This window comes from Brachyhypopomus gauderio, chromosome 2 (genome assembly GCF_052324685.1).
Source record: "Brachyhypopomus gauderio isolate BG-103 chromosome 2, BGAUD_0.2, whole genome shotgun sequence".
Lineage (NCBI taxonomy): Eukaryota > Metazoa > Chordata > Actinopteri > Gymnotiformes > Hypopomidae > Brachyhypopomus > Brachyhypopomus gauderio.
In genome coordinates this window covers 20,248,797-20,274,133 of record NC_135212.1, presented here as the reverse complement: position 1 = coordinate 20,274,133, position 25,337 = coordinate 20,248,797, and the positions used below count along the sequence as shown (strand labels likewise).

At 43.0% G+C, this 25,337-nt stretch overlaps 2 protein-coding genes across 7 annotated transcripts; one reads left to right on the top strand and one right to left on the bottom strand.

The window, feature by feature from the left end:
- The first annotated feature begins 440 nt into the window (after positions 1 to 440).
- LOC143491438 (para-nitrobenzyl esterase) lies at positions 441 to 7,345 on the top strand. 4 transcript variants are annotated; one of them, XM_076990465.1, is made up of 9 exons: positions 441 to 649; positions 2,249 to 2,949; positions 3,113 to 3,220; positions 4,589 to 4,785; positions 5,183 to 5,382; positions 5,483 to 5,541; positions 5,628 to 5,795; positions 5,960 to 6,181; positions 6,282 to 7,345. In XM_076990465.1, the coding sequence occupies exons 2-9, from the start codon at positions 2,256 to 2,258 to the stop codon at positions 6,422 to 6,424; spliced, it is 1,791 nt and encodes a 596-aa protein (XP_076846580.1). In that variant the 5' UTR covers positions 441 to 649; positions 2,249 to 2,255; the 3' UTR covers positions 6,425 to 7,345. The 4 variants fall into 4 exon arrangements, with proteins under 4 accessions (XP_076846580.1, XP_076846563.1, XP_076846571.1 ...); XM_076990448.1 differs by having other exon boundaries at positions 442 to 654; XM_076990456.1 differs by lacking the exon at positions 441 to 649 and adding an exon at positions 661 to 881.
- Positions 7,343 to 24,624, bottom strand: arfgap2 (ADP-ribosylation factor GTPase activating protein 2). Of its 3 annotated transcripts, none has more exons than XM_076990500.1 (17): positions 24,586 to 24,624; positions 15,384 to 15,502; positions 15,172 to 15,244; positions 14,926 to 15,057; positions 13,783 to 13,863; positions 13,527 to 13,635; positions 13,303 to 13,359; positions 12,870 to 12,914; positions 11,889 to 11,941; positions 11,377 to 11,513; positions 10,994 to 11,125; positions 10,598 to 10,726; positions 9,564 to 9,719; positions 9,285 to 9,411; positions 9,009 to 9,096; positions 8,757 to 8,878; positions 7,343 to 8,452 (listed from the first exon to the last, which is right to left on the bottom strand). In XM_076990500.1, the coding sequence occupies exons 1-17, from the start codon at positions 24,607 to 24,609 to the stop codon at positions 8,432 to 8,434; spliced, it is 1,605 nt and encodes a 534-aa protein (XP_076846615.1). In that variant the 5' UTR covers positions 24,610 to 24,624; the 3' UTR covers positions 7,343 to 8,431. The 3 variants fall into 3 exon arrangements, with proteins under 3 accessions (XP_076846615.1, XP_076846601.1, XP_076846608.1); XM_076990486.1 differs by lacking the exon at positions 24,586 to 24,624 and adding an exon at positions 16,666 to 16,824; XM_076990493.1 differs by lacking the exons at positions 12,870 to 12,914; positions 24,586 to 24,624 and adding an exon at positions 16,666 to 16,824.
- Positions 24,625 to 25,337: the final 713 nt, after the last annotated feature.

Below are 25,337 nucleotides of genomic sequence, written 5' to 3'. Positions count from 1 at the left end.
TTATGAGACGCAGCGTCATTAATTGCACGTTTTTCATTCACAAAATAAAAAAGTGCATGCCTACATAAAAATATTTTAGATATTCTCCTTGTCAAACCAACTGAAATCAAATAATGACCAATATTACATACTCGTTTAATTAAAATTTATCGAGTTTTATTTGCTGTTTTTTATTTATTCATTTGTTTATTAGCTTGAGTATGGGTTATTGGCAGTATGCCTGTATTTTGAAAAAAATGCGTATTTGTAGGCTAATGATTCTGTGCTGTGATTAATAATTTCATAGTGAAATTTTTCTGTACAAGTGTCCCATCTTTACACGTCGGGAAAACAAGACTAAACTTAATTAAACTGTCCTCCTGTCTGAACTATCACATAATGTTTTTAGGATTGTTTTCGAGTTTGCTAAACTTCTGCTATTAATTGCGAGGCAGAAGAGTGGTGCTGTTTGAGTGAGTGTCCCAAACATCTGGTCCTGCACTCCAGTGAACCCGTTTGGGCTCCAGTAAACCCGTTTGGGCTCCAGTAAACCTGTTTGGACGCTGCTGTTTGCCGTTTGGCTGGTTCTGTTCACCATCTTCTGCTGGAGGAGGGGCAGCACAGTCGGTGAAGACACTACCGAAAGTAGTTGGCTAATGAGTAAACTTTGGTAGGGTAAGTTTTGGTTTTGTGTTTTGCAAGACACACTCAAATTTAGAGCCATTTTACTTATATAGTGCGATGTTCATAAATAGACTTTCAGCTAAAGTATTGTGGCCAGGCATCGTTTTCAGATGCTTTTCAGAAGATAAACAACAGCCATTTTTGGTTGGAGGAAGGGTGGGGACATTTGATTAAGAAACTTTACGAAAAGAGTTGGCTAACGAATAAACATTTGTAGGGTAAGTTCTGGATATATGTTCTGCAAGACTCTGCAAAAACACGCTAAAATTTAGAGCCATTTTTTAACTTAATAGTGCGATGTCCATAAATGGACATTCAGCTAATGTAATATAATAGGCAGCTTTTTTCAGAAGTTTCCTTTATTCAGAATAGCTTGTTAGTTGTCTACTACGTAGCTAGGTTAACTTTCACAAATTGCTGGTCCAATGTTGCACATTATTAGAAATCTGCACAGGGGAAGTTGAAAATGGAAACACTGATTTGTGTTCAGATTGTGTGTGTAAGATTATCCGGTTCCTTTTGACCTTGGGATATTTTCTTCAGGTTCTCATTGACCTCTATGTTGCGGTCATATTTTAAATTACATAAATGAAAACCATACGTTTAATGTCGTATTTCGTCATGATTCGTGTTTTTACAGTCAAATGCAATCATGCGCATGGAGCGCTTGAAAAACCAAGAGGTGTTGCGCATTAAGCAGATTCACTTCAAACCAACTTTCTCGTACTCTTGGTTTGATGTCAGTAGTTCTCCCAAGGTGGCGTGGGTTTAATTTTGATAGATTTGTGTCGATTAAATCAAGTGCTGGGACGGTTCAGCTTCAGAAACCGGCGCAGTTCGTTTGAAGTCCACCACCGTACGACCCAAACTCAGGACGTACCAACAGAAGGTGCCACCCTGAACACCACAGAGAACAGAGTGGTAGTTACAAACGTGGTAAGATGTAACGTAAACATGTAGCAAAGAGGAAGTAAAGCGCCACATTAACGTTTGTTCCGAGCAGCATATCCGTGTAGTACGACATACTGGGGAAAACGTATTCAAAATGCGCTTCTTTGCAGTGGACAAAGACCTCGCGCTGTTTTTGTCCGTTCATGTATTTTGCCAGCTGTTTTTGAGTTTACTTCATGTAAAATACACCTTGCATTCACAAACCCCACAAGTATGTTTAGCCCAGAGCATTCTTCTTCTGGTGGCATTATTGTAGTTATTATATCAATATGACTTACTTCTGTACGTCCACATTTGGTTTGATATGTCAGTGTGAACACTAATAAAAGTAAAAATCAACAACAATTTCTGCTTTGGATCTAAGGAACCGAAATACAAGTATAAACGACTACTAGTATCACCATTAATGATTTTATGTCCCCCCTCATAGAATAGAAGCCTGTTAAACACGAGTCAGACACATACCTTTATGTCTAAAGTGTTTAAAAGTTGAAGCAACTTGACCTCTTTTTTGGATCTTGAAGTCCAGTTGCTTACAACTCAAGCACTTAAGACCACTGTGACCTGAATGACTGAGAACCTACACAGGTATGACTGTATGTAATTCTTCTCTTTCTCTCCTAAATTGTTTAAGATTGGAGATGAACGAGGACGCGTTTGAGGTCCCTGCGAGGAATGAATACCGGTACCTGGTGCAGGAGGAAGAGGAGGGGGAGGTCCAGTATGTTCGGCGTCACTATGTCAGCCCTTTCCTGGTGGTATCTCGTAGGTGTATGTTCTTCATAATCTGCGGCGTGCTCGCTCTCATCGTCCTTGCTGGATATCTGGCTCATGTGGCCCAGACTCCGCCCCCAGGTTTCGTTGAGGTGGTCGTGGACTGTGGTTGGCTGCGTGGACGCTGGGAAAATGGAGCGTACTCCTTCAAGGGTATCCCATATGCTGTTCCACCCGTCGGCCAGAACCGCTGGCGACCTCCAGTGGACCTGCACGATGCTGGGGAGTGCTGGGATGGTGTTTACGATGCCACACGTTTCCGTAGTGTCTGCGCACAGGTGCGACCTCTTGAGAGCAATCGGCGTGTGCTCGGACAGGAGGACTGCCTGCACCTGAGCGTGTGGACACCAAACCTGTGGCCATCTGAAGCGCTGCCCGTTATGGTGTGGCTCCACGGAGGGTACTTGCACATGTTGAGTGGGCAAGAGAAAGGCTACTCCCCCACCGAGGAACTAGCAGCTCGAACACAGACTGTGTTTGTCAGCCTCAACTATAGGCTCAATGCATTTGGCTTCATGGCCTTGGACATACTGAGAGAAGGTTCACCCACCAATACCTCAGGTCAGTCCTTTGCTACCTCTTTGTGTAAACATTTGAGGAAAGCAGAAACACTTGACCACCCACATAAGCACACTCTACCATACTTATTTCCTTTTAATCTTTATTAATATCTAATTGTCTGATTTGTCTATCTAATCTATCGAGTTGTTCGTTTTGAACACAGGAAACTATGGCTTCATGGACCAGATTCAAGTTCTTAAATGGATTCAAAGAAACATCCATGTGTTTGGTGGAGACCCAACAAAAGTCACCATCTTTGGTCAAAGCTCAGGTGAATGAACGTCTTGTATTTTGAAGCTCCATGCTGTTCTTTTCTGGTTTTTGTTATTATTTTTTACTCTGATCACAGTAGATGAAATTAAATGAAAATCACCTGCAAACTGTCATCTTAATGTATGTCATGTGTATGAATGTATGAACCATTTGGAAACTACAACACATTTTGCATATAAAGAAAAGAACAGAGTAGCTTTATCTGACCCTCTTATGCAAGATGCAAATCTCTGGTAAACCCCCTAAAGAAAGTCATATTGCTAAGACCTAAGGACATAATCCCTTCCCACCACATCTGTAATGTGGGGTTGATTGCCACTGACAAAAATATAAACACATTTTCCTAAAGATTTAGTAGTGCTGTTGTGGAATCAGGCAACAAAAGAAGAATTCATGAATGCAAATTCAGAAAATCTGTTGAACATTTGTTGGCTTCCCCAATAATTGATGGGACTTCCATTATAAAAGTTAGTCAATTAGCGTTCCATTCTTTTCGAAGTACAAGAGAACATGTAGAAGTTGTCTGTGTTAATCAGCTACGTACTGCAGTAGATGGACATTAAATTGAAGAACTAGTAAGTCTTTCTTTTTGTACCGTAGTGAAGGAATGAGGAACATGTATAGGGAAAGATGGAATCTGCTCATGATCCATCGTGCTGTGCCACAAAAGTAAAAGGAAAAACATGGTGGCACATACATGTATGGATCTCAGTAAAATGGCTCGTTTGTCTTTATTGATAATGTCAATGGCTGCAGCAGGGCCAGCTGGGACGTGCTTAAAATCATCTTAACTGCTCCAATCCAATCAAATCCATCCAAACATGGTGGATAACTATGCAGCAGAATACCACAGACCTAACTGCAATTTTCATGGGCCAAAAAGTGAAATTCTGTTAGTTAGACAAAAGAATCATTAGATCTGAGCCCAAGCGAACAATAATTTAATTAATTAAAAAAATTTTTTAATCAGGTCTGCTATGACATCCCTGGGAAAGACAGCTATGGTTTTGTGAAATTTGTGTGATGCAGACTCTTGTCAGTTTTAGTTTCATATTTACTATTATTAAAAGGGATGTGTATTGTATCTGGTTCCCTCTGTTTAAATGCCATTACTCAGTTAAAACTGATATTTTTCACTTTAACCTCAAAGTCAAGAAATTGTTTCATTTCAAATCCAGTGTACAAGAGAATCGAGACAAAAGCTATTGTCTAATTATTTGCAGACTGCACTTAATACAGTTTATTGTGCCTTTTCTGCCTATTAGTAATACGCCTTATTACAGTATATTGCAATTATGGTAATTGTAATTATTGGTATCTTTATGATAACTTGTATATAACGTTTTTAAAAATTTGCACTTACAAGGAGGAACGTCAGTGTGGACTATGATGATGTCGCCACTAGCAAAGGGCCTGTTCCATCGTGCCATTGATATGAGTGGCTCATACATCTATAATGCCTCTTTGGAGTCTGCTGAGAGAATCAACCTTGTGTTTCTGAAGAAAACGGGCTGCAGTGATGTTGTATGCCTTCGAAAGCTGAACATAGAACAGATCCTGCAGGTGAGACGTGAGCAGCTGAACGTCGCACGTGAGCACTTCCTCAACCGCCTCAGAAAAAGGCAGAAGTGGGATTGAAGCCAGTGTACACACTAGCGTCTAAGCAAAATGCTGTACTGTTCAGCATTGTTTGGGCACTACTTTTATGATTGTTCGGTTCTGGTGCTTATTGAATTGAGATTACTTGGTGGTGAAATGGATCCTCATTCAGTCCACATTGGTCTTCTGTTCAGCTTCCAGAACATTCAAGACAGTTAGCCAAGGTTGTGTGGCAGTCAGTGTGTGGTAGCTGCTGGTAAAGAACTAAAACGTTTGGAGGACCTTGACCAATTCATAGATGTGTGTATAAGGAGTTGATTGATTGAGTCTTTAAGTTTTGTCTTCTTCCCTCACTTCCCAGGCCATTCCATGGGAGGAATACCCATCATGGGCAGCATCTGATATGACCGACATCCCAGTTAAGGGAGAGTTTTATGGCCCTGTAGCAGTTGTGGATGGATATGTTCTCTCTGCTCCTCCGTTTGAAACCTGGGAGAAACGTGGATTTTATAATGATGTTCCATTCATGGTTGGAACAACAGAGCAAGAATGTGACTACGGGTAAATGCTGCTTGGTAAACTGCCTACACCTGTAACGTTCCCGCTTTTTACATCCATACGAAGTCGTGGCACTAAATGTGTGTTTTGGTCTCATCTCCAGGCCTCCACTACAGAACATCTCCGAATGGACATGGGCAGACTACGAGTGGTTTGTAACAGGTACGCTGGTATTACAAGTCCTTCAAAATACATGCTAAAAACTGTCAAAGGTTATTTATTTTAAACTACTCCTTTTCCACATATAGAGAAATTGAAGCCTTTTGGAGAGGATGTGGTGTCCCAGGCTCGGACGCTGTACAGCAGCTTTGCTCCCTGCCCAACCTCTGACCGCTGTCCTGAACGTCTCTACACCACCTTGGTGTCCGATATGAGAGTCAGTTGCCCCAACAACGACCTGGCGAGACGAGCCGCAGGTCAGAAAAACCTACATGCCTGTCAACGTAGTTAAAACCATGAAACTAAGACTGCTAAAGGCTACGGTGCATCTTAGACCTATTGTAAACTCAGCAGGTGAAGCTTGCGTCTGTGGAACAGATAATCAGCCTTACACTTTAAAGGCATCCTGCTTGTTTTGCAGAGGCTTTGAAGAGTCCCGTGTACCGTTACATGGTGACCTACACCCCGTCACGGGCGGTGAACAACTCCATCCTGTTCCCCTTCCCCAGTCGCTTCTCTATGCATATGCTGGACAGCATAGCGTTCTTTGGGAGCTTTGAGGTGGTTTTAGGGACGCCGACCGCACAAGACCAAGCTTTCCAGGATGTGATCACCACCAACTTCATTCACTTTGCAAAAGAAGGTAACCTTGCTTTGTTGGTCAAACCACGTTTCAAGAACATGACCACAAATAAGATTTTAGTAGCTGCTAGAACACTAAAATGTTCTGTTTGATGTCATAGGCAAGATGCCCGATGATTGGCCGGAGTTTCCCTCCTACACAGCCTTGCTGGACCAGAAGCTTTCTGTGGCACAGAACCTTTCTGCACAGAAATGTGCTTTGTGGGAGCAGAAGGGCTTTTATCCATATGCCTGGATCAACTGACCTCACATACACTGGGCACCAGTGAATACCAAAGAAGAAAACAATCATTTTGTATTATTACCTACTGAATCTCTTCAATTTATTTGCCATTTTAAATTGGCAAAATTACCAGGCAGGAATTGTGAATTGTGAGGAGTTATTTGCACTGAGCCTGATACATTTAGCTGTATATTTTGATAAGTTAAAGGGTGAAAAGGGAAGAAAGTGTTCAGTAAGAATAAATGGCTTATTGCATCATTTAGAACCGTTCCAGTGCTGACTTTCACATGGTTGAAACGCAAAGCATAGTCTTACACAAATATCTTTTCACTGTGCGTGTGCTGATAACTACATTGCAGATGTTTTAGAAGACCTTCTGTCATAGACCTATTGTTTGTATCCACAGGAACATTTTTTCTGTCCTTCACGAAAAGTGACTTGCTTTTATTCTGTCTGTGATCAAAGAGGCTCTGGTACCTCCAGAGGAAAAGCCATGATTATGGGAAGAGGTTTAATCATAGGCTACAGGCCTGGACTGATTATTCACCAGTTCTTATTCCATCTTTGAGGTTAAATTAACAGTGGATAGTTTGAGCTGCCTAACGTGGATGAAAGGCCTCCATTGAAAAACGGCACATGAAAGCACTGACTTGTGCAGCTCCCTATCAAAGTGCAGGTTGTTTTGTTGACCAGGAGCGTGGGGTCAGTGTGCACACCACTTTATTTCCTATACCCTTTTATTTGAGGTTGCTTCTACTGCCAGTTTTTACTATCACCTTTGTTTGAACCTGGGCTAGAGGCTTTTATTGAAAGAATAATTATACACAGATGAATTTATTTTGAGAGTCAGGGGAAAAAGTAGAGGTGGGGATGTCACTTCCACCTTCATTTAGATAAAGCTTCATTCTCGGTTTTTCTACAATAAATAATAGTTTTAAGTGAGGTTGGATTATCCTTTATTTTTCAAATTTTGCACAAGTGTACAAAGTGACAGGCAGATCATTCTGAGGACACATGATTTAGCTGGAAAGCAGAAATGTGTCCCTGTAACAACTGCAAAAAAGGAAGAATGCAAAAAAAAAATAAAACAACCCATTGTTAAACATTGTAGGGGGAGGGGGGAATGAGAAACCAGGAAGTGGGACTCTAAGTTTTGCTGGAGCATCACAAACTCAGGCCTGCACTGTCATGCTTGGAATCTGTGGCTGTTTCAAAGTGGTTTCCGTCAGTCATGAGGAGCAGCTCGCTGCTGTGACCCCCCCCTGTCTCCACCCAGTCTCCACCCACGCACCATCACATGCTCGTTCACACATGCGGGGGGGGACATATTGCACACACGCTGGTTAATTATCACTTGAAACAAAATCTTGAACTGCTGGAAGATCTACCTCACCCAATCAGCAAAGGGCACCCCACCCACCACCCGCTCACCATGCTTCTACGCCGACTGGAACACCTTGTCTCATCGTTTGAAACTCGAAAAATATTACTGGCTTGGATTCCCTCTTTGTTGTGAGGAGAATACACTAGTCTTTACTGCACTGTCCATGTAGAGAATGTTTTAAATACAAAAAAGAAAGCCATGAGAACATGGTATAAGTCTGGTTATACATTTCATAGGGAATACTTTTTAAATCAACTATTTGAAATCTTAGACCAATAAATGGTATAGAAAACAGGACTGTTAGTTTCAACAGAAAGCACCATGGTTCTGAAAAACAAACTTTCTACACCTTTCAGTGCTTTTGTCATTTTTTATCTGAAAATAACACATTTTGGGGGAGGGGAAGAATGAAAATTAAAATACTGTCATCCAGCATGGTCAGTGAAAATCTACAAAGATCTGGGGGACAGCCTAGGAGAAAAGACAGGGAGGTCCTCTCTTTCCATCTCTTGTCCTTTTTCTCTCTCCATTTTTTTTCGAGTCATGTAAATACACGAGAGGAAAAACAAGGCCCCATCCAGTAAGCAGTTGTGTCATGTCCAGTTTGATGTCACTTCCTTTCCTGTCCGAATCATGCAGTCTGTTCAGTAGGAACCATAGCGATCCTACAGGGGAGAGGGGGGGAGAGATTAAATGAGCCCGCTCAATGTGTCTGACAGGAGAGGAGCCCAACGGGAGCTTCTCACACGAGGGACGAAATAAACAGACCGTCTGCGCAAGTCTGAAACCTTTACCACGGTCATAAAAGCATTTTATTAGCAGTCCCTAACTTCTGTTCCTCTGCAATTCGCAGAAGGTTTGAGAACAGGAGGGGTAACACCTGTGCACTACTGGAGCTGCTGAGACGTGAGAGACGACCCTGGTCGCTGTGCTGTGTTTTTGATGCAGGGCAACATGTAGATGACTTGCCTGAATGGTGTTCATAACTCCGTTAGCAAGCACGGCCATCTTTCCGGCCACAGTCTTCACGCCCTGCTTAAACTGGGCGATGTCCGGCCCGGAAGGAAGCACACTGTCGAACCCTGATGCTCCTACAGAAAAACACACACACACACACACACACACACACACACACACACACACATCCATGTAAGCACAAGTGGGCTTCAATTATATCAAATGTTAAAAACAGTAGGAAGGATAAGGTTCAAACATGCTCACCTGAGCGAGTGCTTCCATCCCCAAACAGGTCAGCAGAGCTAATGGATGTATTACCAGACATGCTCTCCAGACGAGCCTTTGCTTCATACTGGAAAACACACACACACATATTTAAAAGGGCTCAGGATGACATTTTAACCAAAAGTATTTTCATTTTCTGACAGCTACATGCTGGTAGACATCATCAGAAAAAGCACAAAGCAAGAATTAATTTAATGTGGGCAGCTTTAGCATCTCGCATATAGGTAATACAGTTCAGGCCACTGTTCTCCGTACCTCTGCGTTGCTTTCCCGGCCAAAGAACATGTCAGACGAGATGGCTTTAGCGTTAGCAAACTTCTGCCGTGCCTCGCTAGACTCTGAGACGGGGGAAGAGACATCCTGCTTCCGCCTGCTAGGCAACCTAACACGTCCCATAATTCACAAATGGCCATCTGTCAACCGCCAACTCCATTCCAAAATCCACTCCATGTTTTACATCATACACTACTCATTATCTGGCTAGGAATGGCATAATTATAGAAATCAAACAAGCATGTAGCGATGACAACAAACCTTTCCCCGATTGGCTGGATGCTCGATATGGTCACTTCGGTTTCTTTAGGCTCCTCCTTCTCTAAAACCCAGGAGGAAGTGAAGGAGGCGGAGCCTGAATCGGTGTCCCACCGTGAGCCAAAGCCGTCTCCTGCTGTGAACGGGTTGTCCTTGTACCTGACAGCGTGAACTCAGATTACACACATGCATGTGCACACACATACACTTACATACTGGACAGAGATCTTCAGTACATAGATTCTAATTCCAATTAGATTTAATTCCCAACTAAATAGAAATGCCTTTTGCACAGACTATGGCAGTGGTTCCCAAACTTTTTCTGCCGTGCCCCCCTTTAGTAGATGAGAATATTTTTATTTAAATATATTTAAACGGACTAAGTGGAATACCACCAGCACGAGTATTAAGGTTGAACTAACTCCGAAAAGCAAGCAATACAAGCATAGAATTAAACTGAATAGATCTGTTTTTATGGATCGGTCACATTGTCCCCGATACCCGATCTAGAATTTTTTCAGATATTAATATCGGAATCGGTGCATCCCTAATATTGACACATGTGCACATTTTACTTTCAAGCTCCGCGCCCCCCCTGCAATAGCTCCGCGCCCTACCTAGGGGGCGCGCCCCCCACTTTGGGAACCACTGGACTATGGTTTCATACCCAAACACACCTACATAGAGTGGCGAAACAGCTAAGCTGAATTCCCAAATGATTCTGTGAGGAGAAGACAATGACTCCCCTTTTTAAATGACCAATCACAGCTGTTCGTAGGAGGGATAATTTGTGAGTCACACCCCAGTAATGCCTGTAGCTAGATGAACCTCTGGGCTGACCCAAGTAGGCAGACTTTATTTTTGCACAAACTGAACCGCATCCACTCACCTCATTGTCTGTTATGAAAATGATTCTTAACAGGCTTCGGGGACAAAGCACGCAAGAGAATAAGCCACAGATGCGGAGATTCCTCCATGTGGAATTCACACGCGTGAGTGTTAATGCCGAGGCAACAGACTGCCGCTGCTAGACTTACTTTGGTGGTCCAGAGGTAAACCCAGGCTCATCAAACATGTCCAGTTTGGAGCGAGAGGAAGACTTTGACCCCACTGGGGTCTCCTGCTCAATTACTTGCATCTCCGACATCACGGAGTGTGAGACAATGCTGCAGAAACAAGCAAACAAAAGACAATTACCTGCTGCTACTGACCCGGCTCCTGTCTCCAACGTACTGGAGCGTGATGGGTGTAAATAAGAACTTCCTGAACAACACACTGCTCAATTCAGAGCTTCCCCGTCACAAAACGGCTCATTAACAACAGACGCTTCAGAGCTGGGGACGGAGCAAAAGGGCCGTGCGCAGGGACAAGGGAGATGGGGGAGGGGGTGTGACGGAGGAGGGTGGAGGAGGAGGAGGGTGGCGTGCGTTCACCTCCTGGTCCCCAGGCCCATGCCCAGCCGCTCCGCCTGCTCACGCTTCTTCCCCTGCAGGTTCTGCAGACGTTTCTCCTCCATCTTCCTGTCGATCTCCAGCTCTTTGTAGGCCAGACGCATAGACGCCACACTGCCGGACCAGAACCGGGAGGCGGAGGAGTAAACAATCAACAACAAACCGTGACGCAGACGCCGAAACGTCTTTTATATACAACGCAAAATAACGACACACCATTACCAGCCCCACACAGACGGCCCAGATGAAGAACTACATTTGGAGAACCTCTTTTCAAAAGCACAGTCCATCTAGCTGTCCGGCCAACACCACGCCGAAGCCTGTGGCCCACGTAAGGCACGTGAGGTGAGCAGCGGGGGACTCACATGGACTCCTCTGCCTGTTTCTTGGCCTCGGCGACCTGCTCCTCCCTCAGCTTCTCCGCCACGTACGCTTGCTTCTCCACTTCGTTGAAGCTCTGGCTGCTCACCTTCTGGGCCCCCAGACCCTTCTTGGCACCCAGCTGAGGGGGCACATCAAACACGTACGTCAGGTAAGGCACGACACGAGGCCACAAGCAATTCAACGCAGCGGCTTAGCTTAGGCTCTGTGTGGATTTCAGAATCTGTCTTTGCTTTTGAAGGAAAAGAAACCAGGATTCAGACCAGACCCAACAAGATTTTCTTAATCCGTTAACAAAAAGCTGCTCTTGTAGACAAGTCAGGCAAGGAGTTGTGTGATTATATGATAACATTTGCTTTCCCCCCCCCCAGGTTTGATAATGTCGTGTGATGTTTGTGCGACACCTGCTGGTTAAATCAGAAACTGCTGCATGGTAAATGTACAGTTCAAGAGAAGCTTGAGTGGACAAAGAGGCTTCTAGAAAGGTTAAACCTACCCCCTTCTTCGCAGTGGTTGGCTTCTTCTTCCCGATAATGGAGGGTCTCACTTCTAAAAAATAAAGAAAAATATTTTTCACAAAGCCTGGCTATCGTTTGTTTGAAGTCTAAGCCTCTCCAACACCGAAGTTCTGTCCTGGAAAAAACCTCCTTCAGGATCAAAACTAATTTCATACAGGCACATACATCCAATGGATATAAAACGTGTCAGTTACTTTGATACAATTCAGCACCAAATTAGTAGTGAAGGCACTGATGGCCATATCTAGGCTCACGTGAACCCTGTCAAATGGGCTAGACTAAGTGGGCAAAGAGAAATGAGAAGTTCGGCACGATTAAACACGTCCGTATACGGACGAAGAAAGGAAGCATCTCTAATCTCATTATTCCGGTACATTAATCGCCACGCAACCTCTGTGCGTCAGACCCGTTCTGAGGAGCTCGGAGCCGACGGCCTCGGAGAGCAGCGGCCCTGCTGCTAAAGTGCTCTCCACGAGGGCGGTCACCATTAGTTTCACCAGCAGGACTGACACGCTGGACGTAGCACATCTTTATGCTTTTAGAGACTGCGAGTGACAACCTGCCCGTTTGGGTCCGTTCGGGGGGGGGGGGGGGGGGGGGGTTACTGCTGCGGGCCACGAGTTGGTCAGAACATGAGGAACGAAGCTTGCGGTGTTTTTGTTCCAGGTTCAGGTAAATAACATTTTGGCACAGAACGTCTGCGAGTTGAAAAGCAGCGGCACGTTGGCGTTAGTGCAGCTTTTGAGTTTGGCACCTTGCAAAACGAATGCGAAGAACATCACAAGTCACCTGAAGAGACCTTCAAGCATTTGGGCTCTAGCCATTAAAAGATGCAGGGTGTAGTATCGAGGGAGAGGGGCGGGGCCAAAGCAGGCGTGCCACACTGCACCCGAGCGTCAATCAAGCAAAAGACCATGCTGCTGAAGGGCAACCGGCCAATCGGAAATCACTCGAATCACCTGCAAGAGGCTCCGACTCACCAGACGCCAACCTCATGGAGTCGTCTACATTAACAAAGCAGAGGATTAATAGAGGGATCTTTTGACCCAGATGAATTACACAAGCCTGCGATGGACCTCGACTGGTTCCACGATGGCCAAGCGACTGACTGCTGACTGCAGGTGCTGTCCTGCTGGGTCGTGGCCAGGGTTTACATGTCTCCTGGGATTCATTCAGTGCAACAGTCCTGGACACCTGGACCTTTTCTTTTATTAGTATCTCCTCCAGATGAATGTATGGATGGAGGTGTAATTGCAGAGATGTTACCAATAGTCACTCAACATCCACAAAAGGGCTTAAAGGCAGTGGCTCTCCATCATACAATATAACTGAGTGTGCGCGCGCGCACACACACACACACACACACACACACACACACACACACACACTCACCTATAGTGGTCTTTGCGTCTGAGCTTAATCCTTCAGTGCTGGGGCCTTGCTCTAACTCTGCGGGACATAGACAGTACATATTTAAATCACATGCGTCCTACGGGAGAAAATATTGAGGACGGAGTGTAACGAGAGATGCAGCATGTCTACGTTGTTAAAAATTCTGACTGCTTTGTCTGTGTGTCTGTGTGTGTGTGTGTGTGTCTTACGGGGGGCACACTTACGTGTAGCAGCCGTTTCGGGCACATCGCCCTCCTGCTCCTGCTGTACACCAGTAACAGCTCCATTCTGCTCAGACAGAGACGGCGAGGTCATGTCCCACCTGTTGGCAGCCTGTAGAGGAGAAGCTGCTGTGAATACAACCGAGTTTTCAGCTAAAAAGAAAAATGTTCTTGTTTTGAAGAGGAGAAATTGTGTTAAGTGCTGTGCCCTGATGCTTCTGAGCGTATGAACCCCACAACACAAGTCTTTGCGTCTTACCTGAGTGTGCTCGTCAAAGAAATCCGCCTCTTTTTTCTCTGGTGCCGGCGTATGAGCGCTTCCTGAACTATCGATCCACAACTGAGGGGTACAAACGAGACACTGGTAGCAGCACACGCATATATTAACATTTCAGAACATCGTGATTGAGCAAGACATCCCGAGCAAACATCTGCTGGGGAGCATGATTGATTACATAAGACGCAAAAGACTGAACGTAATAACAGTGATATAAAGTGAAGTTTGGACCATGGAGACGCGGGGTGGAAGTTGAGCTGTAGTGCAAAGGTGACCAGCTGTAACACTACTTAGATTTGCATTTTCAAAAAGTCAGATTTGAAAGAAAGGGTGTCTCCACCATTTATGCGATAATCCTGATGATAATGCAACATCACTATGGTGAAACAAACTGCACAGATGACGTTACCTTCCACATGACCATCCAACCCTGTGTTTGCTCCTATCAGGACTGTTTACAGCTGTTCGCTATCTGTGCTGCTTGTTTGTTATTGTCGGGAGGAGCGGAATCTCATGACCTTTTGTGTATTCCTGAAAAGCTGCTCTCATCAACCTTTATCACATTTTCCTCCATCAGAATTCCAACCGTTCCTCTGAACACAACAATTTTCCACCCCAGATTTTTAAACTCACGTTGAAATATTGTGCAATTAATATTAATAATAGTACTCGTGAAATTTACAAATATTAATAGTGTACTGAACATAATATTATAAATTTGCATAGGAATAGTACATGGAAATTGCATCAGTGACACAGTAAAGCCATTGCACGTGTACGTATGATGGTATCGGCCACAGCAGAGCATAGAGGGTTGAAGGTGGTGGTGTTTTGATCTATTTTTAAAACACGTCAACACCACCGGTGGACCGATAACGGTCTCGCCACCCAAAAACATACAGCCAAGAGCAGTTCTCTGTAGTCAAAAACTGATCTCTTCTAAAGAAGCTGGAAGACTCCTACCGTAAACAGATAACAGTCCTTTACTCCTTACTAAATATTTTAAATAAATGAATGTTTGTCAAATGGGAAGAAGAGGAAGCTGTAGCAGATCACGTGTTCCAGACACAGTTCCCGTCAGCAGTACAGGCCTTGACTGCTACATCGCTCTTTCCTGCTGCTTACATCAGTGCCGTATTTGGAGAGCGCGGCTTGGCCAAGCTGACGGATCTTCTCCCGGTACATCTGCGCCGCCCGGCTGTTGTACTTGGCGTTGGTGTCATTGGTGGTGCAGCCGTGTTGGCGGAAGAAGGCGGTCTTTACCCAGAAGGCCAGAGGAACAAAGATCAGTGTTTTTGCTCACTGCCATCCTCATGATGACTTCATGTGGGACATAATGGTTTGAGTGAATCTGTTGATAAGGGAACTTACCGCATTGGCGTTCCCGCCGACCTGCATACATCTCAGCTGGAACCAGTTCCAGTTAGAGTCAAGCTCTGTGGATCTGAAGCACAGGAAATGATGTTTGTTTGACTTGAACAAAACTACAATTTCCTATTTCTTGAGTCTTCTGATAGTCATAAATTGCTGTCTAATCTACACAAACAGCTCTGGACAGTGAGCAGCGGGTTGCCTATACCAACCTGATGAAGCTGAGGTGTACACCAAGGGAACGGTGAATCCCTGAGCAGTCAATGCAAAGGAACACCCCATAAGGAATACTAGCCCAGCTTGGATTCTTAGCAGCACAGTCAAAGCAGGCCTGAAGAGAAAGTCCAGTTTAATGGATTGAGTTCACTACAATACAATAGTCATTTTCATTCAGGCACAATTTAACACGAGCTCAAATTGACAGCATTTCATGATGAAACCTGATTCTCATTACTGTGGAATGCTCACACCCATTACATTCACACAGTTACTAGGGGAAAAGCTTCCTTGTTCAGTTAAACGATTTCTATCAGCTGTTTTTTCCTCATACCAAAGAGCCACAAAAATCTTATTATTATTCAAAATATGGAACCTAAGCTTAACGTCCAAGCTATCCAGCTTCCCTTACATATGGTTCAGTGGGTAGTTTATTAAAAGCATGGTGAGACAGGTATCAGAAAGGTGTACACAAACACCTACAGTACAACCACACACTTAAAAACGGCCGGTAACGTCACCGCAGTACCGGTAACGTCACCTCAGTACCGGTAACGTTTCCCGTACGTCACAGCCCACTGTGCGCGTGTACAAAGCGGAACGTCCAACCGTTAAACGTTGAATAACGAGCCAGACAGCCGTGAAAACGTGTATAAATACATACGTTTACACATATATACATGGCTCTAAAACAACAGTGACATTGCCACATGATGAAGCGACCTCCTGTTGCGGATAACCAGAGACACTGATATTAGCTAGCGTTAGCTAACCACCCACCCAAGCCCTGATACACCTCGCTGTGCTACATCTTGTAGACATGCGCCGGCTACATGAAGAGATAACAGTCATATTAACGTTAGTAATGAAGCCGGTGTGCTGAGTGAATCTAATGGTGTCGCGTTTCTAATCCGGAATAGAAGATGCTGGTCACGTCCGTTGTTGTTGTTATTTTCGGGCGGTCCTCCATTACCAGGCTGTGTTCATCCTATTTCAATAACGTCGATCCCGCTTGTTTCATGTATACGTGGCTCACATACTGGAAAACGGGCGAGTTATTGACTGAGCACATTTAGCTGGCTAACTAGCTAGCGGTGTATCTGGACGACGAGCTGGTGGCTGCTAGCTGGCTAACGTCAAGGCCCCGTCAACACCGGCGAGAAACCCGAGGAATGACACGTAGTCGTACACACGTCAAAATATTAACACTCAAACTGTAGAATTAAACACTGCAACAGCTGAAACACGACATCTCGTACAACATATCACTCGTGTTACCTTATTTGTGGGGATCGACCGCAGTCTTTTAAAAATCGTGAGAATTTCAGTCTTGTTCGGTTCTAACGCCATCTTGCCACCTTAGCAATATGAAGACAGCGGCAGAGCGACACGGGGAACGTTTCCAAGCGCTCCAACGGAAATGTGTTTTATAAAATAAAAGCTATTATTGTTGTTATTATTAGTAAAAATACTAATTACAATAATAATAAATCAAGCCAACATTCTGTTTTCAATGTATTATTATTATTATTAGTAGTAGTAGTAGTAGTAATAGTAGTAGTAGTCTCCGCTGACAAAACACTAATAAAAGCGTAGTTTTTCGTATAGGAACTGCGTGAGCTTTTGGAACATGTCGGACCTCCTGTTTTTGACCAGCAATGTCAACATTTTTCTAAACTGACTGCAGAATATTCGACAAGATACGATTCCGTGACGTCACCGCAGGCCAGGCACAACCGTTCTTTTAGATGAACTGAATCATTAGAATCAGTTCACTAAAAAGATTAATTCAAAAGATTCGTTCACCGAATCGTTCAGTGCTGGGCAGGACTCCGACCCACCTAATGACGTAATCGTGGTGGCTCCGCCCGTGCGCGAGAGTCTCGCGCGCTGTCGCTTCGCGAAGTCGTGCACATATAGATCTCGAAGTTTGTTCAGCGCAATGAATCAGTGTTGTATAAAGTATTAGAGACCCATACTGTAGTAAAAGTACAAGTACTCTATCAAAAAATTGTAGTTGAAGTGTTCTTTAAAAACTTTACTTAAGTAGAAGTATAGAAGTATTCTGCATTTTTTGTACTTAAGTATTGCAAGTAGTTTATTCTAAAATGTATTACTCAAGTACTGAAAGTGAAAAGTACAAGTATTGTGTTTTGAATTAATTAAAGAAAGCTGTCAAAGTTTGATTAACAATCCACAAATACAAGTGTTATGTATGTACAAACAAGTAGCAACTTAAAAAGTTGGGCTTAACACTTCGTACACAAAAAACAGATAACCTATGTTCCGCTACGTCGTAGCTTTGACGTAGAAGTACAAGTTCGCCTTAATTTAGCTGAGAAAACGAGGTGTATTTTGGACGTAAAATCCGTCCGTCAGATTCTAAGGGTGACCCAGCAAACATGCGACGTCAGAAAGACGTTAAAATCATGGCTGTGTTCGAAATAGATTACTACATACTGGATACTGCATACTGGACTCAGTATATACTGGATACTGCATACTGGTCCTCGTAGTAGTATGCAGTACAGTTTCCAGTATGTGACAAAAGCAAAGCACACTACGGGGTCACGTGAACGTAGCGTTGCATGATGGGATGCAGTACACCACGAAGATAGCTCTGTTCGCGTATTGGAATATTTTGCGGAAGTAGTAGGTCATCCGGGTATGTTTCGCGTACTGGAAATTTTCATTTTGGTCACATACTGCGTACGGCATACTGAATTGGGGCTCGATCAGTATGCCAGTAGTATGTAGTAGACTATTTCGAACACAGCCCATGTCTGTATCACGTCGGTCAGTCCAGACCTACTTTTGCACGTCTGGTGGACGTTCAAAACTGGTTCAAAATCTGACAGTCCGACTAGGACCTCAGCTAGACGTCTATGGACGTGCATGACGAGTTTTCTATCTGAACGTCTGATTAGGATCTTTATTGGATGTCAGTGGATGTGCAAAACGGGTTTACTATTCACACGTCTGACTTTGCAAGGAGCGACAGGCAAAGCTCGTTCTGTTACAATAATGATGTAGCTACTATATATATATATATGTATTTTGTGAGACACCAGCATATTGTCAGTGCAATGCAAAATATTAAATTAGTTAGCTTGCTACTTCTGTGTTTCTCAATTCAGGACTTTGTCTTGTAGCAAATGCGGATTTTAATTATGTCTCTACCTCAGCTGTGATTTGCAGGCAGTCTTAGGGAGAATATGAAATATTAAACAGAAAAGAAAAAAAGTGTATTAATTGTGTCAGGAACAGCACATGATTGCCGTGTGATGCGGTTCACCTGCTACTCATCACCCCTCCCCTTTTGCAACTATTTAAGCTTCTTCCTCTCTCTTCCGGGTTGTGAAGTATTGGTGCCATGCCACGTACCGAGCATTCTCTCTGTGTTTCTGCCTCCCTGTGTACCGACCTCTGCTCTCCTTCTAGACCTCGTTCCCCGCCTAGTCCCTCTGTGCCTCCTGGCTTCTGTCTCACTGGTGTGACCCTGGACTGTCCTGACTACGATTACTATAATCCTGCACAACACACCCTGAACGGAGTAACTCGCCTGTTCAAGTGCTCTTTGATTATGAGGCTGAAATTGGTTCCTTATTCGCCAGTGTCTTATTCGCACTTTCCGTTACACCTTAAAAAAATAATGCAGTAGTTTCATTGTCGCCGCGATAGAATGTCTTGTACGTTGTATCTCCTGATTCTTACATCGTCTCAGAAATCTGACGAGCAGGTTTGATTGAACACATAAGTGTCTGTATAAATCCAGAAGAAGAAGGTTTTTTACTGTAGAATATTTTTATAATCGTCCTGTAAAGTTGGCATGTCTGGCGATAATGTACTGTGCATACAGTGCATTGGTCTTAGTTTGTATGGCAGTATCTCCTGATTCTTACATCGTCTCAAAGATCTGACAAGCAGGTTTAGTTGACCACATAAGTGACTGTATAAATCCAGATGAAGAAGGTTTTTTACTGTAGAATATTTTTTTTTATTGACCTGTGAACTTGGCATGTCAGGCGATAGAATGTACTGTGCATATAGTACATTGGTCTTAGTTTGTATGGCAGTATCTCCTGATTCTTACATCGTCTCAAAGATCTGACAAGCAGGTTTAGTTGACCACATAAGTGACTGTATAAATCCAGATGAAGAAGGTTTTTTACTGTAGAATATTCTTTTTATTGACCTGTGAACTTGGCATGTCAGGCGATAGAATGTAATGTGCATATAGTGCATTTGTCATAGTTTGTATGGCTGTATCTCCTAATTCTTACATCGTCTCAAAGATCTGACAAGCAGGTTTGATTGACCATATAAGTGGCTGTATAAATCCAGAAGAAGAAGAGTTTTTACTGTAGAATATTTTTTTTATTGACCTGTGAAGTTGGCATGTCAGGCGATAGAATGTACTGTGTAGGGCTGGGTATCGATTCAAATTCCAAGAATCGATCCGATTCCGATTCTGAAGCTTAAGAATCGATTTTTTTCGATTTAATCCGATTTAATCGATTTGATCTGATTCGATCCAATTTGGGGTTTAGTGTTATTAAAAATGTATTTGAGCTGTTTCCTGACTATGTACAGAAGCAACATGTTAAAACTAGTATTATATCGATATTAATCAGCAAATAGTTACTGGTAGTTGGTAGTTACTGATGGCTGGAAGACTGGTGAAAAGGGTAATCATAAATCTACCTTCAAGAAAGGTAATCCAGGACAATAAACAGGACATCTTTGAGGTGTCTATATCTGCAACAGTGGACTCCTACTGGGACACTAACCAGTGCATTATTATTATGATTGAAATAATTAAGAATTCACCCAAAAGCTGTTGCTACCAAATGCATTTTTATTTTAAAAGTGCTCACACTTAATAAACTGAAAGTATAAAATGTAAACGTGTATTTTTCTTTAAAGTGAGAATATAAGAACAGAACTGTCACGTTACGGTCCCCGACCCCTCCCTGTTGGGCGTGTGTTTACGATGTCTGCATCTGTGGATCTCAGTGGGTGCGGGTGCATCTTGTGATAATCCGTCTCACCTGTGGCTCTCGTCATCACGTGGAGTTTATGTGGTTTGTCTACTTAATGTGCGTTCGCGCAGCGTCCTGTGCTCGTCGTTGTTTGAGTCACACATGTTCTATGTAAACGTGTTTTATGTGCGCTGTCTGCGCTTCGGTAAATGTAATAAACGTAACGATTTGGAAAGTGCAAAGGATTCTGTCTCATCCATCGCATTGCGCCCAACGTTACAAGAACATTTTTTACTTTTTTAAACTGTAAAAACACTGGGTAAACTGTCAGTGACATGGACTAACTGTAAATAGTCACTGACACAGGATAAACTGTCCTTCTGTTTTTAGATTGCCGATTTGACTATCGTCGTTACCGGCACTGTCCGACGCCATGTTGTTTTACAGTTAGTTAGACCGAGCACGCCTGCGTGAATTCAGTGACGAGGCGGGGGTAAAAGTTCACTAAAAAATCGATCTTTGGACGTACGAATCGATTATCAGATTGTCATATGCGAATCGATTCTGAATCGGAAAATCGATTTTTTCAACACAGGCCTAGTACTGTGCATACAGTACATTTGTCTTAGTTTGTATGGCTGTATCTCCTGATTCTTACATCGTCTCAGAGATCTGACAAGCAGGTTTAGTTGACCACATAAGTGACTGTATAAATCCAGAAAAAGAAGAAGGTTTTTTACTGTAGAATATTTTTTATTGACCTGTGAACTTGGCATGTCAGGCCATATAATATGTTCAGTATATTTTACTTTTGTCTTATTTCATACGCTTTTACCTCCTCATTATCACCATTTGATTTTCTACTCATTTTCTATGCCATTATTTGCTTATTGTCAAACTTTCAGGCAATTAATTAAACCAGTGTAACCCATTTGTATACTTGTGAGTACAGTGACATTTTACTGCACTATCTTCACTTGCCCTTTTTAGGGCATAAAATTGGATGATTTTTAATTATTTGTAAATGATTAAGCAAACACACTCATACGTATAAAACCATAATTTAGAGCTTTTTATTATTATTCATTATGTGTATTGTTGTTGTTTGTCTGTAATTATTCTAATGCTAGCGCTCATAGATGTAATAAATGGCACACACACACACACACACACGTATATATATATATATATATATATATATATATATATATATATATATATATATATATATATATATATATATATATATACTGCTCAAAAAGATAAAGGGAACACTTAAACAACACAATATAACTCCAAGTCAACCACACTTCTGTGAAACCAACCTGTTCAGTTAGGAAGACGGATTGTGAATCAATTTCACCTGCTGTTGTGCAAATGGAATAGACAACAGGTAGAAATTAGCAAGACCCCCCCCTATAAAGGAGTGGTTCTGCAGGTGGGGACCACAGACCACTTCTCAGTACCTATGCTTTCTGGCTGATGTTTTGGTCACTTTTGAATGTTGGTGGTCCTTTCACACTCGTGGTAGCATGAGACGGACTTTACAACCCACACAAGTGGCTCAGGTAGTGCAGCTCATCCAGGATGGCACATCAATACGAGAAGGTTTGCTGTGTCTGTCAGCGTAGTGTCCAGAGGCTGGAGGCGCTACCAGGAGACAGGCCAGTACACCAGGAGACATGGAGGAGGCCGTAGGAGGGCAACAACCCAGCAGCAGGACCGCTACCTCCGCCTTTGTGCAAGAAGGAACAGGAGGAGCACTGCCAGAGCACTGCAAAATGACCTCCAGCAGGCCACAAATGTGCGTGTGTCTGCACAAACGGTTAGAAACTGACTCCATGAGGATGGTATGAGGGCCCGACGTCCACAGATGGGGGTTGTGCTCACAGCCCAACACCGTGCAGGACGCTTGGCATTTGCCAGAGAACACCAGGATTGGCAAATTCGCCACTGGCGCATTGTGCTCTTCACAGATGAAAGCAGGTTCACACTGAGCACGTGACAGAAGTGACAGTCTGGAGACGCCGTGGAGAGCGATCTGCTGCCTGCAACATCCTTCAGCATGACCACAGCCATACAAACTAAGACAAATGTACTGTATGCACAGTACATTATCGCCTGACATGCCAAGTTCACAGGTCAATAAAAAAATATTCTACTGTAAAAAATAGGGGTGGGCATAGATTAATTTTTTTAATCTAGATTAATCTCACTGAAATCTTGAAATTAATCTAGATTAATCTAGATTAATTTATATTAAAATGGCTCATATGCGTGCTACCCAAGCAATGACTAAAAGTCCGTTTTTGAGATAGGGTTTCTTAATACAGAGGGTGCATTAGACCAGGGGCTCATCTCCTGTTTCCAAAATGCATCAATGACTGCTTGAGGAAGCTGGTCTACTTTGATACTTGAAGAAAAAAACATGCTCAATAAAATGTAGGTTACTCGTGTTCAACGGTTTATTCAGTTAAACATGAATTTGTAAGCCTACATACTGTACATTAAAAGGGGTTGATAACATGTTTATTCAGCTAAACATGATATTTGAAATGTAAGCCGACATTTAGTACATTTAACCTCACGGACGTAATTTGGAGGGGACTTTTTCAAAAGCTGGTTTTGGTCCTCTGCAGTTTTAACGGTTAAAAAGAAATATTTAAAATAGCGACGAATCTAGCGCTAGGACCATGCAGAAAACGACCGCTCCGAGCTCCGCTCCGGTAACACTTTACGTTCATAAAAACGAATTTTCCGTGAAGCAAACCTGGCGACTTCGTGGCTGCATCCATGTAAAAACACGTACGATTTGTAATTGACAGGTTTGAAAACTCGTTCTCGCCCCTACTGTGCAATTTGGTTAGGAATACAGCCGAGCTGAACTATCAAGTTGAAAGTCATCATAGTTTGCTTAAGCCCCCCGCACACAGCGAGCAACTAGCTGAGCAAACGGGCACGCGTGACCGTTTGCTCAGCTAGTTGCTCGCTGTGTGCGGGGGGCTTTACCCATTTTGACCCAGTTCCCAACCCAACTTTAAGAATAGATTAACGGCGATAATTTTTATATCGCCCGATAAGAGTATCAAATTAACGACTGCCGTTAACGGCCCACCACTAGTAAAAAAAACCTTCTTCTTCTGGATTTATACAGTCACTTATATGGTCAACTAAACCTGCTTGTCAGATCTCTGAGACGATGAAACAGGAGATACAGCCATACAAACTAAGACCAATGCACTGTATGCATAGTACATTATCGCCTGACATGCCAACTTCACAGGACGATTATAAAAATATTCTACAGTAAAAAAAACCTTCTTCTTCTGGATTTATACAGTCACTTATATGGTAAATCAAACCTGCTCGTCAGATCTCTGAGACGATGTAAGAATCAGGAGATACAGCCATACAAACTAAGACCAATGCACTGTATGCATAGTACATTATCGCCTGACATGCCAACTTCACAGGACGATTATAAAAATATTCTACAGTAAAAAACCTTCTTCTTCTGGATTTATACAGTCACTTATGTGGTCAATCAAACCTGCTCGTCAGATTTCTGAGACGATGTAAGAATCAGGAGATACAGCCATAGAAACGTACAAGACATTCTATCGCGGCGACGTAATGAAACTACCGCATTATTTTTTTTAAGGTGGAATGGAAAGTGCGAATAAGACACTGGCGAATAAGGAACCAACTTCAGTCTCGTTCTGTGATTGCTGTTTCAATAAAATCGGTTGTTATCCGCACTTGGATCCTTGTCTGTCTGATCAATACGTTACAAATAGTTTATGTACCACACCACACTTGAAATACAAACATTTTTGAAAATGAGCGCGAACATTTTGGCGCACTTGATATAATATGGAGAGGGTGCAAAACTGGTTCGCATATGCAGAATATGCTTCTTTCTGATACAATAGGTGCTGTTCGTTTGTCAGTATTGTATATTATTACAATAGTTAATGTAAAAATAAAAATGCAGGCAATCAACCGGCGCTGTATCCCACAGAGCAAAGACACGTCCAAAAGACGTCAATTAAACGTCTTCGTCAGACGTTTAAAAGACGTCCACTGAAAACCAAGATATGAAAGTTTTTGCGACGTCTTTTTAAACGTCTTTTGAACGTTTATTACTGACATTGAGTTGACGTCGCAATCGCGACCATAAATATTAATTTGCGAGTAATAAAATTATTTCACTCACCAGTGGCGACAGGTGATACAGCATTATTTTTTTATGGGTGAAGATTTTTTGTCATTGGAAAAATATCCACAATTTTCTTTTGAGGTTGTATTTTAAAAGTTAACCGATATGCTGTAGTTCCCACTCTTATGTTCGCTCTGCCCATCAACAAAAGCGGGAATCACCAGCGTTACACTATGGAGCTATTATAGTGTCACCAGAACCTGAACCTGAAATCATTATTACTTGAAAAAACAGTCTGTAAAATCCTCGCAGGTATGCAAAAATTCGAGTTAAAATTCAGGTTCAGGTCGAAATTCAGGTTCGGGTCGCAATTGAGGTTCGGGTCGCAATTCAGGTTCGGGTCAAAATTCAGGTTCGGGTCGTAATTCAGGTTCGGGTCGAAATTCAGGTTCGGGTTGTAATTCAGGTTCAGGTCGAAATTCAGGTTCGGGTTGAAATTCAGGTTCAGGTTGAAATGCGGTTCATCCGGGATACGTAGGATGAGCAAACAAACTCAGAGCTAATCGAACTGCATCTGGCCAATCACAAAACATATCAGAGGTCATTAAGAGGCGCGTCTTTCTGCTAAATTTCCTGTAAGAGTGCGGTCCCTGTTTGGCGTGTAAGTAGCATGTAAGCAGCACGAAAGTGACCACTGTGCCACCCAGAAATGGCACCTTGTGGCAGCTGCCACATAATCGTGGCACTTAGTGTGACCAGTGCTGCGTGACTGTGGTCTCCGTTGTCCAGAAACGCCGCCTGCCTCTGCT